The 16,225-nt window shown below is 40.8% G+C and overlaps 1 protein-coding gene across 4 annotated transcripts in view; it reads right to left on the reverse strand.

Annotated features, from left to right (window-relative positions):
• Positions 1–16,225, reverse strand: part of cd109 (CD109 molecule) — a 75,803-nt gene that overhangs the window by 39,111 nt on the left and 20,467 nt on the right. For all 4 annotated transcript variants that reach the window (XM_061968617.2, XM_061968616.2, XM_061968619.2 and 1 more), the window contains 6 exons: positions 7,455–7,527; positions 7,273–7,357; positions 7,062–7,179; positions 1,053–1,166; positions 756–974; positions 483–624 (listed from right to left, as the gene is read on the reverse strand). In XM_061968617.2, the coding sequence (XP_061824601.2) occupies positions 483–624; positions 756–974; positions 1,053–1,166; positions 7,062–7,179; positions 7,273–7,357; positions 7,455–7,527 (751 nt within the window). The remainder of the gene's footprint in view (positions 1–482; positions 625–755; positions 975–1,052; positions 1,167–7,061; positions 7,180–7,272; positions 7,358–7,454; positions 7,528–16,225) is intronic.

Here is a 16,225-nt window from a genome sequence, read left to right on the forward strand (position 1 = left end):
AAACAAAAGTGTTACGTTTATATTTTTGTTCAGTATATAATGCTGTTTAACCGGTGTGTGGAATCATAAATGTGTGTATTGATAGGATGTAACTGATATGGTCGGACTTGGAAGAGGATGGGTTCGAACACTTGCACCTCGTTCGAACGCGAACACCCTCAAGGCAGCCACAGATCAGCTGCAAACACCACATCAAAGGATGCCACCAGTGTTTTCATGTTTATGCATGCTTACCCAATTAAATTAACTTTTAATATACAGTATTGTTGAAATAAAACTGTACATGGCCATTATTCCAGGTACCAATTATACCAACGAAACCCTTACACCTTATTTACAAATAGAATGCATATCACTCACTGTGACACAGAAAGACACCTATCTATTCATGATTAAATAATCTAAACCAATCTGCAAACCTTAACATGACACATTCAAATTAAAATACAATTCATGACACAAGTTCAGACGTACATACGTACCCACTAATGCCACATTGACTCGCTGACTGTCCTGCACCACATCTGGTGGCAAAGAGATAGAGATGGACTCTGATTTGTTGTGGGTGTGTGGTGCCAGTTCCAGGAAGAGTGTTTCTGAGAAGGACTGTTCAAATCCTTCAGGCTTAATGAAAATGGCATTAATTAGGATAAAATATAGGAAGTTTTGCAAATGTTTTGTGTGTAGATACAATGATATTGCCCTAAATGTTACTTCACAGCGCAGAATGCACATACTGTACTTCTATACAATACCTTCACAAGTACTCTCCAAACAAGGCTGTCTGAGCAGTTCACAGATACAGCGTCCACAGATAACTCCATCTCCCCAAGAGCCACGGGCCTGATAGGGAACAAGGCTGTGGCAGAGACGTAGCCCTCTAAGATGAGCGTTTGTACGTTTAACACGGCATCGTCGCCATGTTTTTCCAACACAAACTCAAAAGCCTCACTTTGTGAAAGCAACAAGATCACCTGTTGGAAAAACAACATGTGTTTATGAATGACGGTGATAGACTATGATTGTCTTCATTTGAATGTAGACCTCATTACCTCTAAGTCTCTCTCTAAGTGGTTGATGATGTTTATTTCCAGTACAAGCTCTTCTCCTCTGATGAGGTATGATGGAACATTTAGAGACAAGGAGAAATCTTTGGACACCATCAGCTGTGAATAAGAGGCCATGAAGTAATATTTAAAAACTATTAAAGGGCACTCTGGTTGGTTGGTGGTTCAAACCCAGCTTCCTCAAAGTCCTTGGGCAAGACACTTTTGCTCTAGTGCAGGGGTCACCAACCTTTTGGAAACCAAGAGCTACTTCTTGGGTACTGATTAATGCGAAGGGCTACCAGTTTCCATCCATCCATTTTCTACCGCTTATTCCCTTTGGGGTCGCGGGGGGCGCTGGAGCCTATCTCAGCTACAATCGGGCGGAAGGCGGGGTACACCCTGGACAAGTCGCCACCTCATCGCAGGGGCTACCAGTTTGATACACACTTAAATAAATTGCCAGAAATAGCCAATTTGCTCAATCTACCTTTAACTCTATGTTATTATTAATAATTAATGATATTGATCTTTGTGGAAACACTGATCATCTTAATGATTTCTCACAATAAATATATATAGAAACAGATGAATATCAATATGCAACACTTTATTTTTATATTTTCTCTAAGTGCACATTTTTCAAATTGAACATTTTCAAATGATCACTTCTAAGACAGTCTTGTGAAATCACAATATCCCATTTTAACTAGCTAGCCACTAAAATTTTTTAACAAATCATAAATTACTTTGCACCATGTTTGTACAAATAATAACTCATGTAAAATACAAAAGTCAACTATCAAATTTTTAAATAAATCATGTCACACTTTGAACTAGACACCAAATCTGTTATCTGTTTCTTTGTCAGTTAGTGAAGACCAAGTCTTTAAAATATTTTCTTGGATTTTCAAATTCTATTTGAGTTTTGTCTCTCTTAGAATTAAAAATGTCGAGCAAAGCGAGACCAGCTTGCTAGTAAATAAATAAAATTTAAAAAATAGAGGCTGCTCACTGGTAAGTGCTGCTATCTGAGCTTTTTTTAGAACAGGCCAGCGGGCTACTCATCTGGTCCTTACGGGCTACCTGGTGCCCGCGGGCACCGCGTTGGTGACCCCTGGTCTAGTGCAACCCACACTTTCCTCTGCACAAGGTGAGAAGCTGTATTTTGTTAGTTTTAGATAGATTACATAAAAACTACATGAACAATTTATGCGAATGTATTATGGTATATTTGGTGCAAATACAAATATGTGGTATCTAAAAGTTGCAGTCGGGGATGTAGGGCGCAAATTTAAATACCATGAAAGATAAGGACTAGGCTTAACAATATTCCATAGAGCAAGGCTTTTCAAAGTAAAGAGCAGGGAGACTCCCTTCAAAACATAATAGCCTAATATATATTATATTCCTCAAAAAAAAAAAAAAAATTGTAGCATGGTTTGTGGGGTTTTCTGCTCATCCCAGTTTACTTACTCACTGTGGGAACTAAAAATCACCAATGCATTTGACATAACCAAAGTTTGCTAACTTGGGGCGGTATAGCTCGGTTGGTAGAGCGGCCGTGCCAGCAACTTGAGGGTTGCAGGTTCGATCCCCGCATCCGCCATCATGGTTACTGCCGTTGTGTCCTTGGGCAAGACACTTTACCCACCTGCTCCCAGTGCCACCCACACTGGTTTAAATGTAACTTAGATATTGGGTTTCACTATGTAAAGCGCTTTGAGTCACTAGAGAAAAGCGCTATATAAATATAATTCACTTCACTTCACACTTCACTAACCAGGCTTGAAAGCGATGCTTGTTTATTTTCTGTCTCCTGAAATCTCACACTTTAAAAAGCCTTGCACTTCAGCCAATCAGCAGGCTAGTTTTTGTTTTGTTTTATAATTATTCTTACTAAAGATGCACGATAAATATCGGACAGATAATTATCTGATATTAGAATCCGATTGCTCAGCTAAACGATAAAAAAAAAAAAACGCTCCATGAGGGGAGATTACCCGTACGATGGTGTAGGTGGGTTACAGTGAGCAAATCAAGCACTATATTTTCTGTGCCTCGCTGCACGCCAGTTGTAAACTACCCCTGAGATCATCGTAGGGCTCCAGCTATTGATTATTTTAATAATCAACTAATCTATCGATTATTTTGTTGGATTAATCGAGTCACCGGATAAAAAACACTTAGTAGCCTCAATGAGTATTTTTTGGAAATGAGTTGAGATAAACCATGGTGTTTCGGCTTGCCATTACTTTCAGTCTTTTTTTGTAATAAATGCACATAATCAACATTGAAATTGCACTTTTTAACATGGGTGCATGAATAAAAATAGAAAATCTCCGCGGTTTGCAGCCATACAGATAATGGCACCTACACCCCACCGCTCTGATGCACGCTCTATTGCAGTGTTTTTCAACTTTTTTGAGCCAAGGCACATTTTTTGCGTTGAAAAAATCAGGAGGCACACCACCAGCAGAAATCATAAACTCAGTTGACAGTGAAAAGTCATTGTTGCAATTGTTGGATATGACTTTAAAGCATAACCAAGCATGCATCAATATAGCTCTTGTCTCAAAGTAGGTGTACTGTCACCACCTGTCACATCACGCCCTGACTTATTTTGAGTTTTTTGCTGTTTTCCTGTGTGTAGTGTTTTAGTTCTTGTCTTGCACTCCTATTTTGGTGGCTTTTCCTCTTTTTTTGGTATTATCCTGTAGCAGTTTCATGTCTTCCTTTGAGCGATATTACCCGCATCTACTTTGTTTTTATCCTTCTTCGTGGGGACATTGTCGATTGTCATGTCATGTTCGGATGTACATTGTGGATGCCGTCTTTGCTCCGCAGTAAGTCTTTGCTCCGCAGTAAGTCTTTGCTGTCGTCCAGCATTCCGTTTTTGTTGACTTTGTAGCCAGTTCAGTTTTGTTCTGCATAGCCTTCCCTAAGCTTCAATGCCTTTTCTTAGGGGCATTTACCTTTTGTTTATTTTTTGTTTAAGCATTCGATACCTTTTTACCTGCACACTGCCTCCCGCTGTTCCCGACATCTACAAAGCAATTAGCTACCGGCCGCCACCTACTGATATGGAAGAATATTACACGGTTACTCTGCCGAGCTCTAGACAGCACCGACACTCGACAACAACACATCATTTGTAAACTATAATTACTGGTTTGCAAAAAATATTTTTTACCCCAAATAGGTGAAATTAGATCATCTCCCACGGCACACCAGACTGCATCAGTGGTTGAAAAACACTGCTCTATTGCAGCGGCCATGTGGTAACTATGTCTGCGTATCTACAGTTCCCGGCACTCCATGTGGTCCGGAATTTACCAATTTAAATAGTTTCACTCATTAAACACTTAAGGCAACAGAATATATTTTAAAGTTTTTTCTATATAAGTTAATTAATCGTTGCAGTCCAAGCTCATTAGAAACAAAAATGGCGTCGATAATGTGAAGCTTTTTCACTGTTTCAAAGGGAGATGTGCTATTTGCGCCAAATGTTCTCTAAACATTCCATGAGGAAGTAAAAACATTGAGCTTCAACATTCAAACCTCATCAGCCACTTGCAACGCCAGCATTGCCACACATGTTTTAAAAACCCTATGAAGACGCCTGGGCTGCTAACGAAGCTAGGTCAAAACCAGCCGCAAAGAAAGGGTGTCTCTATTGCCGCAGTGCAATAGTGCAAAAAGTTTGTTAGAAATGAACCGATCTGTGATGTCATCATGTAAATGATTGCAATCGAAGGTCAAGCCCTTTAACCTCATTTAAGATACAGTGGAACCTCGATTTATGAACACCTGTATTTGTGACCTTTACGGTTTACGAACCTTTACATCGTGCCAAATATGCCTCTGTGTGTGAAACATGTCTTGGCGTACAAACGCTTTATTATTTCATTTTGCATGCCGCTTTAGACCACCGAGGCTGCCATTTTGATGACATCACTTCCTGTACACACGGGCACAGCCATTTTGAAGATGCGAGGCTCCAAACTGTACGTGACATGCTATACACATTTCGAAGACCTTCAACGGCTAGTGGCACTTCTAATTTGTTTATTTCCACAACTGTCATACGTTGCGCCGGCCAGAGCTATGTCAGCGTGTCTTAGAGATAACTTTGTATGCAGAACATACTTGCCAACCTTGAGACCTCCGATTTCGGGAGGTGGGGGGTAGGGGGTGTGGTCGGGGGTGGGGCGGGGCGTGGTTGGGGCGGGGGGCGTTGTTGGGGGCTTGTTTAAGAGGGGAGGAGTATATTTACAGCTAGAATTCACCAACTCGAGTATTTCATATATATATATATATATATATATACATATATATATATATATATATATATGTATGAAATACTTGACTTTCAGTGAATTCTAGCTATATATATATATATATATATATATATATATATATATATATATATATATTTATTTATTTTATTATATATATAAATAAAAGAAATACTTGAATTTCAGTGTTCATTTATTTACACATATACACACAGATAACACTCATCTACTCATTGTTGTACTTGAAAGTACAATGCAATACAATTCCGGGGCAATGGCACCTATCAAATACACAGTAATGAAAACACAGTTCTTCTACTAACTGTACTGTGTGTTATGAGAGTAGAGTACGTGTGTGGCCCTTTAATAGGTGACAGCATGTGAGGTGAGTGACGTCAGTGAGTGTGTGGGCGAGAGAAGAGAGGGAGCGGTAGCGAGTGCGGGGAGGTTTTGTGTTGGATTGGCTGTGTGCAAGCAATCAATAAAGCAAGATTTGCAACTAATCGCTGAACTCATCATTCACCCTAAAGTCGTCCGCTGTGGAGACCCACTGCCGGGTAAGGTGAAGGGTGTTGCCCCGAGCATACATCGGCCCTGGAGAAGTGTCTCCCCTGCGCTCTTCGACTATGGTCTCGTTCTTCTGCTTCGTCTCCTTGTGTGCGCACACTGGACTCAGGTCCGGCTGAATTCCGGGAGATTTTCGGGAGTAAATTTCTTCCGGGAGGTTTTCGGGAGAGGTGCTGAATTTCGGGAGTCTCCCGGAAAATCCGGGTGGTTTGGCAAGTATGATGCAGAAACACTTTAAATGTGTGTCCAAACTGTAAATGTCTCGATGTGCAGCTTCAGTTGCCCTGCAACTTCTTTGAGCTTGTGTTTTAGTTATAGTTAGCCTACAGCTTGTGGCCCTTTCACGTTATTTCAAGAAACAAGTCCACCATTGCAACCATTATCAAAAAAGGACGTTTATGTGGTTGCTGACTTTGCCGAAGGGGTAAAATGTCTTTGCCAGGGGGTAAAGAACGTGCAAACCAGGTCAAAAAGCTGTTGCTCATATGGATGGACGAAAAGCAGTAAGCAGGTGACAGCATTTCCGAGGCTTTCATTTGCAAAACAGCCTCTACGTGGCCTCCCCTATGAGTAGCTTACAGGTTCAAAAAGCCTACAAAAGCGAAACTAATGTCTTTACCACGTCTGCAGACCGCAAAAAGCCTAGTTGGTTTAGCGTTACTGCAGCTCAACGTTGAAGGCTCGCCATTTATGATGATTTGATGTCCAAAGGTGACCATGCTGGAACCAGCACAGAAGAGCGATTTAAGGTGAGCTGTGGGGGGATCGAAAAGTTTAAAAAGAAGAGCCCGTCTTTCACAACGTGTCTATATATACACATACATACTGTGTATATATATACATACACACAGTATATCAAGGTATAACTGTACTGACAAATCTACAGTTTATGAAATCCAGCTTTGTTAAAGTCTTTTTTTTACCTCCTGGTGTGCAATTAACCTACAGTTGAATTGAATTTAGAAAAATAATTGCTATGAATAAGTTATCGGGTGTTGGTCTTTCTTGTTAAGCAGGTAGTTATTGGCTTGGGGAAAAAATGCACATCCCTGATTATTATTTTTCTGTCTGTTCACTAAACAAAATCCACTTTAAAAGTTGCCTTGTCCTATTCATCATTTTAAAAAGCTATGTGTATTATTTTTGTTACCTTTTGTGGCACAGGAGTGAATCCTAAACCTAACTTGTCTGACATCACCAGTGCGGCGGCATCTAAATATGTAACATCATCTGGAACAGTTATTCCCTCACTCGTCCAGGTTTTGTTACTAGAGGAGAAACAGAAGTACATTATTAATGTTACATATTCTCCGATTTATTTTAATCAATCACAGCAATTTTCTCGGGTCCAAACAGCTCACCTGAGAGGAGCATCAAACCACAAAAGGGGCTTGCTTCTGTCCATCCAGTGTGTCCAGTACTTGTCTACTAAGATGGCATCACTGTCTGCAAGTGCACATCAAGACCACAAGAGGGGAGTATTGAGTAAAAAAAGGAACATGATTTTCTCTGTGCTTTGTGCTATCATGACTCATTACCATACCATTTTCTGATCTATCCACCAAGTGTTTTTCTTTACGCAGTCTAGCATTGGAGAGCATCTTTATATTGCATCCCTACAGTGACAACACAAAAGAAGGTTAATTGGTGAGTAAAGAATGTAGCTACAGTGCATCCAGAAAGTATTCATTGCGCTTCACTTTTTCCACATTTTGCTATGGTACAGCCTTATTCCAAAATTTTGTCCTCAAAACTCTATTCCCAATACCCCATAATGACAACGTAAAAAGCTTCTTTTTTTTTTTTTTAAATGTTGCAAATATATTTAAAAAAATGTTTTTACATCAGCGACTTGTCCAGGGTGTACACCGCCTTCCGCCCGATTGTAGCTGAGATAGGCTTCAGCGCCCCCCGCGACCCTGAAGGGAATAAGCAGTAGAAAATGGATGGATGGATGGATCACTAGTACATATTATTCATATTCATACATAATATTTGTACATAATATTCATATTTACAGCCTTTGCTCAATACTTTGTTGATTCACCTATGGCAGCAATTACATCCTTAATTATTTTTTAGTACGATGCACAGCCATCTGCCCATTTCTTTTTGCAGCACCTCTCAAGCTCCATTAGGTTGGATGTGAAGTGTTGGTTTTCATCCAGGATGTATTTGTACACTGCTGCATTCGTCTTAGTCTAATCAGGGAGGTGACCAAGAAGCCTATGGTCACTCTGTCAGAGCTACAGCATTTCACTGTGGAGAGAGGAGAACCTTCCAAAAGGACAACCATCTCTGTAGCAATCCTGTGTGGTATAGTGACCAAACGGAAGCAAATTCTTAGTAAAACATTTGCCAAAATGTACTTGAAAGACTCTCAGACCATGAAAAACAAAATTCTCTGGTCTGATGAGACTAAGATTGAACTCTTTGGTGTGAATGTCAGGCGTCATGTTTGGAGAAAACCAGGCACCACTCATCACCAGTCTAATACCATCCCTACAGTAAAGCATGGTGGTGGCAGCATCATGCTGTGGGGATGTGTTTCAGCGGCAGGAACTGAAAGACTACTCAGGATAGAGGGAAAGATAAATGCAGCAATGTACAGAGACATCCTGGATGAAAACCAACACATCCCATCCAACCTGATGGAGCTGGAGAGATGCTACGCAGAGAATTGGGTGAAACTGCCCAAAGATAGGTGTGCCAAGCTTGTGGCATCGTATTCAAAAATACTTGAGGCTGTAATTATTGAGCAAATGCTGTGAATACTTGCGATTGTTAATTTTTAATACATTTGCAAAATAAAAATTAAAAAAAACTTATCACATTATCATTATGGGGTATTGTCTATAGAATTTTGAGGACACAAATACAATTATTCCATTTTAGAAGTAAGGCTGTAACATAACAAAATGTGGAAAAATTTAAGCGGTGTGAATACTTTCCAGATGCACTGTACTGTGACAAAGACGTATAAGCTTGACTCAGGCTGCTGCAATTTTTAAAAAACAAAGATTAAAAAACTCCTCAGGTTACGGTTTTGAAAAGGTAAATGCCCTAAACCCTCAGCAAAAACACACACGCGCACATGCACATTCCCTCGCACGCACACACACACTCACACACACACACACACACGCACGCACGCACGCACGCACGCATACACACAACAATCTACCAGAGCTTTGCTGAGATAAGAAATATTCATAATCATATTTATACATTTCAGTGTTTTTGTCAACAAGCCCCAGGTCTTGAACTAAGCATACTAGAATTACCAGCTCTTACAGGTAACTCCAGAAAGCAGGCAGGTAAGTTACATCAAGACTAACTGGTTCAGGGGTCACACTGTGCAAATTTATACTGTATATTGTACTTTCTGTCCTGTGAAAGATCATGTGTGGGGTGACTTGGGAACAGATGAAGAGAAAATGTGTGCAAACTGAAACAAGATATCAAATGCTATTGTGTCAAAATGTATCTCTTTACTGTCCGTGCAGGTTTTTAATATTTTCATATTTAGGGATGTACAACAAAATAAGAAATAAAATAATGGATTGAATCAGTACTGGTTTTTTTTCCACTGAAAATAATAATGAATAAGATATTGCCGGGATTTCAGCGTGCTAGTGATGACCTCATCAAAATGCACCATGGTCTGCAGAGCAACAAGCACGCTAGCTTGTCCACCAAGCAGAATTATTTCCAAGTTCCGCCTTCGGATTGTAAATACGTAAATATGCAATAAATCACTCGGAGTCACACGCAGCATTTATGCAGCCAGATATATAGGCTGTAAGAAGCAACCAGCTGTACTGACAAAAATTGTTGCCAGCTATACCCAGTTTATAATAACACTGATTGTGTTAGTCCAGATTTTCATACTTTGTACTCTACTTTTTTTCTTAGACAAACATTTGTGTTACATAGAAATGTGTCACTTCCTAAACTGTTAGTTGCAAAATAACTTTAATTCAATTTATAGGATATACTCCATATACTAACCTGTGTTACTTGTTGATAGTCGGAGAACTATTTTAGTTGACTATTTATTGGTCTTGATTTTTATAAACGATTTGTAAATATGTCTATATTTTTATATAACTGACATTTGAATATCCATCCATCCATCTTCTTCCGCTTATTCGAGGTCGGGTCGCGAGGGCAGCAGCCTAAGCTGGGAAACCCAGACTTTCTTCTCCCCAGCCACTTCGTCCAGCTCCTACCGGGGGATCCCGAGGCGTTCCCAGGCCAGCCGGGAGACAGTCTTTCCAACGTGTCCTGGGTCTTCCCCAAGGCCTACTACCGGTTGGACGTGCCCTAAACCCCTCCCTAGGGAGGCGTTCGGGTGGCATCCTGACCTGATGCCCGAACCACCTCATCTGGCGCCTCTCGATGTGGAGGAGCAGTGGCTTTACTTTGAGCTCCGCCCGGATGACAGAGCTTCTCACCCTATCTATAAGGGAGAGCCCCGCCACCCGGCGGAGGAAACTCATTTCGGCCGCTTGTACCCGTGATCTTGTCCTTTCGGTCATAACCCAAAGCTCATGACCATAGGTGAGGATGGGAACGTAGATCGACCGGTAAATTGAGAGCTTTGCCTTCCGGCTCAGCTCCTTCTTCACCACAACGGATCGATACAGCGTCCGCATTACTGAAAATGCCGCACCGATCCGCCTGTCGATCTCACGATCCACTCTTCCCTCACTCGTGAACAAGACTCCGAGGTGCTTGAACTCCTCCACTTGGGGCAAGATCTCCTCCCCAACCCGCAGATGGCATTCCACCCTTTTCCGGGCGAGAACCATGGACTCGGATTTGGAGGTGCTGATTTTACAAATACATTTGAATATCTGTCTTATTTTGCAAAAACTGTTTATTTTTTGAATGCATTTACAGTGGAACCTGGATTTACGAACGCCTCTATTTGCGTCATTTTTGGTTTACGAACCTTTACATGGTGCCAAATATGCCTCTGTATGCGGGCCATGTCTCAACGTACTAATGCTTCATTCATTCTGTGTGCCACTAGAAGCCCTATGGTGGGTTGTCACTTACTGTTTACATCCTGTACACACCGGCAGCTATTTTGAAGAGTTCCAAGGCTAGCGGCACTTCTGACGTGTTTATTTCCACAATTGTCCTACCATGCGCCGGTTAAAGCTGTGTGAGCCTGTTCAAGAGATCACGCTGTGTGTATACAAACTTTTTGAATATGTCCAAACTCTCACATTCTTACCGTATATCTTCAGGTTGCTAGACAACTATTGAGCGAGCATTAGGGATGATGTTTGATAAGAAATTATCGAGTTCGAGCCTATTATCGTATCCTCTTATCGAATGGATTCCTTATCGATTCTCTTATCGAGTCCAGACAGGTTGTTGTATATGGAAAAAAACACAATATTTAGTTTAACAAATCACTTCACATTCTCTACTGCTCGTTACTATAGTATTACCATATCTGAGTTATTGTACAGAAATGTGGGGAAATAACTACAAATGTGCGCTACATTCGTTAACCGTGTTACAAAAAAGATCAATTAGACTGATACATAATGTTGGATATAGAGAACATACAAACACTTTATTTATTGAGTCAAAAATATTAAAGTTCGATGATTTGGTAAAATTGCAAACAGCTAAAATGATGTGGAATTAAATTATGGAATGGATTAAGTAAAGAAGTTAAACATTGTACTGATATGATCCAGTTTAAGAGGTTGTTCAAATGAATAGTGCTTACAAAGTACAAAGAAGAAGAATAATGAGAAATACTTTCAACCTTATTGAAAATAAGATATTCTTCATCTCAGTATATTAATAATGACTGAATTAATTAATTACATATTACAAAACTGTTGTATATACTATCCATCCATCCATTTTCTACCGCTTATTCCCTTTTGGGGTCGCAGGGGGCGCTGGAGCCTATCTCAGCTACAATCGGGCGGAAGGCGGCGTACACCCTGGACAAGTCGCCACCTCATCGCAGGGCCAACACAGATAGACGGACAACATTCACACTCACATTCACACACTAGGGCCAATTTAGTGTTGCCAATCAACTTATCACCAGGTGCATGTCTTTGGAGGTGGGAGGAAGCCGGAGTACCCGGAGGGAACCCACGCAGTCACAGGGAGAACATGCAAACTCCACACAGAAAGATCCCGAGCCCGGGATTGAACCCAAGACTACTCAGGACCTTCGTATTGTGAGGCAGATGCACTAACCCCTCTGCCACCGTGCTGCCCATTGTTGTGTCAGTAAATGATGTATATATTTGTATGAAGTGGGAAAGGGGTAGGGTTAAATAAGCTTTACTTCTTCCTACTCCTGTAAAGTGAAATGATATGAAACTGTGATGTATTATGATGTGGTTGGATCATGTTTTGTTTAGTTATGTTCTGTTAGTTTTGGACTTCCTTAGTTGTTTTGTGCACTTCGGGGGGTTGTTTTAGTCACCATGGTTACTTATGATTTTCACCTGCCTTGTACGCGCACCTGTTGCTCATCAGAGAGACTATTTAAGCCTGCCTTTTCCGGTCACTCGTCCTGGCTTCATTGTTTGCATTTGCAACAGTTACGTTGGCATTCTGGTTTTCGAGCTCATGATTCCTGTGCTAAGTTACCTTAGCTTCTAGTATTCCTGTGCTAAGGAAGTTTTTGCTTTAGCTTCTCGTGCGAACGGCACGCTTTCCTTTTGTTTCGTTCCTGTCTGTTGTAATGTGTATGATTTATGAGAAATAAATCATCTCCTACCTGCACGCTTTCGTCCGGAGCCGTCAGTTTTGCGTCCCGGGAACGAACCGCAGCACGCTGCACCCGGTCCGTGACAAATGACTGAGCTACGTGACGTTATTTCTTGTCATGTCTCACGGGGCATTTCTTGTCGGGACGAGATTCGTTCCCAGGGATTCGAATAAAGAACCAACTCTTTTTCTTTACTATAGTGGTCTCGATAACCACTATTCAAAAAGGGATTCGAGTCCGAGGACTCTGTTCTTTTCTTATCGAACAACCGGGAAAACCGGGTTTGAGCATCATCCCTAGCTAGCATTTTAGCTAGTTAGCCACTGGCTTGCGTCACCTTCACTTCGAGGATTTTATCAGCGAAGGGGTCTTTGTTCCACAGCAAGTCTTTAATTGTGATGAGACCGAAAAATATGCCACACCAGATCTTTATTACAGCAAAGGAGAAGGCACTACCGGTACACAAGCCAATGAAGGATTGCCTCACACTGCTAGCAGTGATTACGTGGACACGGAATTGTCCCATGTTTAGTAACAAAGGACGTGTCCCTTCTCAATCTGTAAAGGGACTCACTTTGTACAGTATTACTGTGTAAATCAAAACAGTCTTTGAAATGTCAATGGAAATATTGCATGACAAGGCGCTTTTATATTACATTTAACGGTAAAACGGCATCCCTTACCTGCATGACCAATGAGCTGACAGCACCCTCACACATGACCATTACAACACATAATTTGGCTCATCTCTTTGGTTGAGGCACTGGCGTGTGTGACAGAAATACCGGAAGAAAACAGACGATAACACAAAAGCATGCTTGACAGGGACGCCGAAACTGATGCTACGCATACGAGTAACAACCTTAATAAGCATTCTCCTACAAGGAACAAAACGAGTAGGCTGCAGAAATACAAATTTGATTAGGAAAAGGAAAATATGTGGCTTGAAAAGGTGAACAATTATGTCTACAAAGTGAATTGCGTGGTTTTCCGCCGCATTTTTCTATTTAAAAGTTAAAGTTAAAGTACCAATGATTGTCACACACACACTAGGTGTGGCGAGATTATTCTCTGCATTTGACCCATCACCCTTGATCACCCCCTGGGAGGTGAGGGGAGCAGTGGGCAGCAGCGGTGGCCGCGCCCGGGAATCATTTTGGTGATTTAACCCCCAATTCCAACCCTTGATGCTGAGTGCCAAGCAGGGAGGTAATGGGTCCCATTTTTATAGTCTTTGGTATGACTCGGCCGGGGTTTGAACTCACAACCTACCGATCTCAGGGCGGACACTCTAACCACTAGGCCACTGAGTATTTCCCATTATGGTGGATTGTATGACGTTAAACGCCATGCTGCTGCTAGTAGTGGTCATAAAAAAATATCGGAGACAAAACCAGTGAAAACCTCGACCGGTTTGTTGCCCATCAGGCAACACCAACAACCAACCAGAAGTCAAGCAAAATATTATTTTCTTTAAGAGTTATATCAACTTCATTTTGATATCTTAAAATTGTGCATTAAACTTGAGTTGTTGAGCAATTTGTTCCCCATGTAGTCTATCCATATTACTCCAAAACATGCATTTATTTAAATCTAAGTTTGAGTTGAATTGTATCGTTTCACAAAAAAAGGCCAAACCAATCACCACGCTGATAAGGGTGAAGACAATAAGCATAATCAGCATGTACGCATGCGCATCAACGCTAAAGTTTTCTTTGAATAAAATAACCATAGAAATTAAGGTAAAAAAGCTTGCTATATTGTGGATATTTTTATCAATATTTTACATACCAGAAAACAAACCAAAACAAAAACGCTATAAACCTTGATTAACCTAAAATGTATGGCTGGTTGTCTATACCACCTCAGAAAACACTTGGCTGTCCAAGTACCACCATGAGGACCAACAGTAAAATTCAATAGCATAGTAGGCCTAAGTATTCATTAAAAACAAGGCAGAGGTTTTATTTATCAAGGATATTGTAACATTAAACACAGTTTGAACAGTAACACTGTGTTTGAATTAGGGTTGTATGGTATACCAGTACCTGTAAAGTACCGCGGTACTAATGAATCATAAACTGTACTATGCCGCTTGTAAAAAAAAACAATTTCCCTTTTTTTTGTTTTTTTAAACGGACATGACGGCGCGCCGTTGTCACGTCGTGACATTGCTGGTTTTACAAGCAGAGGAGCATGTTCGGCAACGCACAATCACGGAGTACTTACAAGCAGACACGGTGTGTCGACAGAAAGTGTAGAATGGATGCATTTTGGCTTAAAACTAGCGATAAAGGTGAAGTTATAACACTAAAACGTCACTCTTCAAAAGGTGCTTTAAACATTGCTATCTAGCTACCGGCTAACATCAATCCACAGTCGGCAGTGTATTAGCTACTTCTAAATCACTAATCCTCGCCTCCATGGCGACAAATAAAGTAAGTTTCTTACAAGTATCATCACTGCAGGACGAGGAATAGCTAAACAACTCACCACTAACAGGATAGCACTCCATAATGTAAATAAATGCCATGGGTGGATTTACACCTGACTTCCACTGTAATGATACCAAGTACAAGAGCGTATCTAGTGATACTACAATGATCCCATCGATATTTTATATAATCACAAATCCTTATTTTCCTTTTTAAAAAAACATTTATATTATGTTTATAAACTCAGGAAATATGTCCCTGGACACACGGGGACTTTAAATATGACCAATGTATGATCCTGTAACAACTTGGTATCGGATCCATACCCAAATTTGTGGTATCATCCAAAACTAATGTAAAGCATCCAAACAACAGAAGAATAAGTGTTTAGTACATTTTAACACAAGTGTAGATAGAACATCCATCCATCCATCCATTTTCTACCGCTTGTCCCTCTCGGGGTCGCAAGGGGTGCTGGAGCCAATCCAAGCTGCACTTGGGTGCAAAGCGGGGGTACACCCTGGACAAGTCGCCACCTCATCGCAGGGCCAACACAGATAGACAGACAACATTCACACTCACATTCACACACTAGGGCCGATTTAGTGTTGCCAATCAACCTCTCCCCAGGTGCGTGTCTTTGGAGGTGGGAGGAAGCCGGAGTACTCCACAAAGAAAGACCCCGGGATCGAACCCAGGACCTTCGTTCTGTGAGGCACACGCACTAACCTCTGTTCCACTGTGCTGCCCGGTTTGATAATATATATATATATATAGTAAATGGATGGATGGATATATATATATATATATATATATATATATATATATATATATATACAGTATAAATAAATACATTGTCATGTCTTCAAAGTCTGCAGTTTTTTTTTATTACTAAAATAGAGACTTTTGTCGAGGCTAGAACCAATTATTCATGTATAAATTGATTCTTACGGGTAACTGCTTTAGTTGGCGAAATATGTTGAAGAACCAATTAAGTTTGTAGATCGAGGTTCCACTGTAGTTGCATCACAGTAAAAGAAGACGCGTGTCTTCATATATTACATGAGATGCGGCTTGCTGCATCTATTGGTATTGGATATGAAGTGCTGCACAGTATTG

Source organism: Nerophis lumbriciformis, linkage group LG08, assembly GCF_033978685.3.
Source record: "Nerophis lumbriciformis linkage group LG08, RoL_Nlum_v2.1, whole genome shotgun sequence".
Classification (NCBI taxonomy): Eukaryota; Metazoa; Chordata; class Actinopteri; order Syngnathiformes; family Syngnathidae; genus Nerophis; species Nerophis lumbriciformis.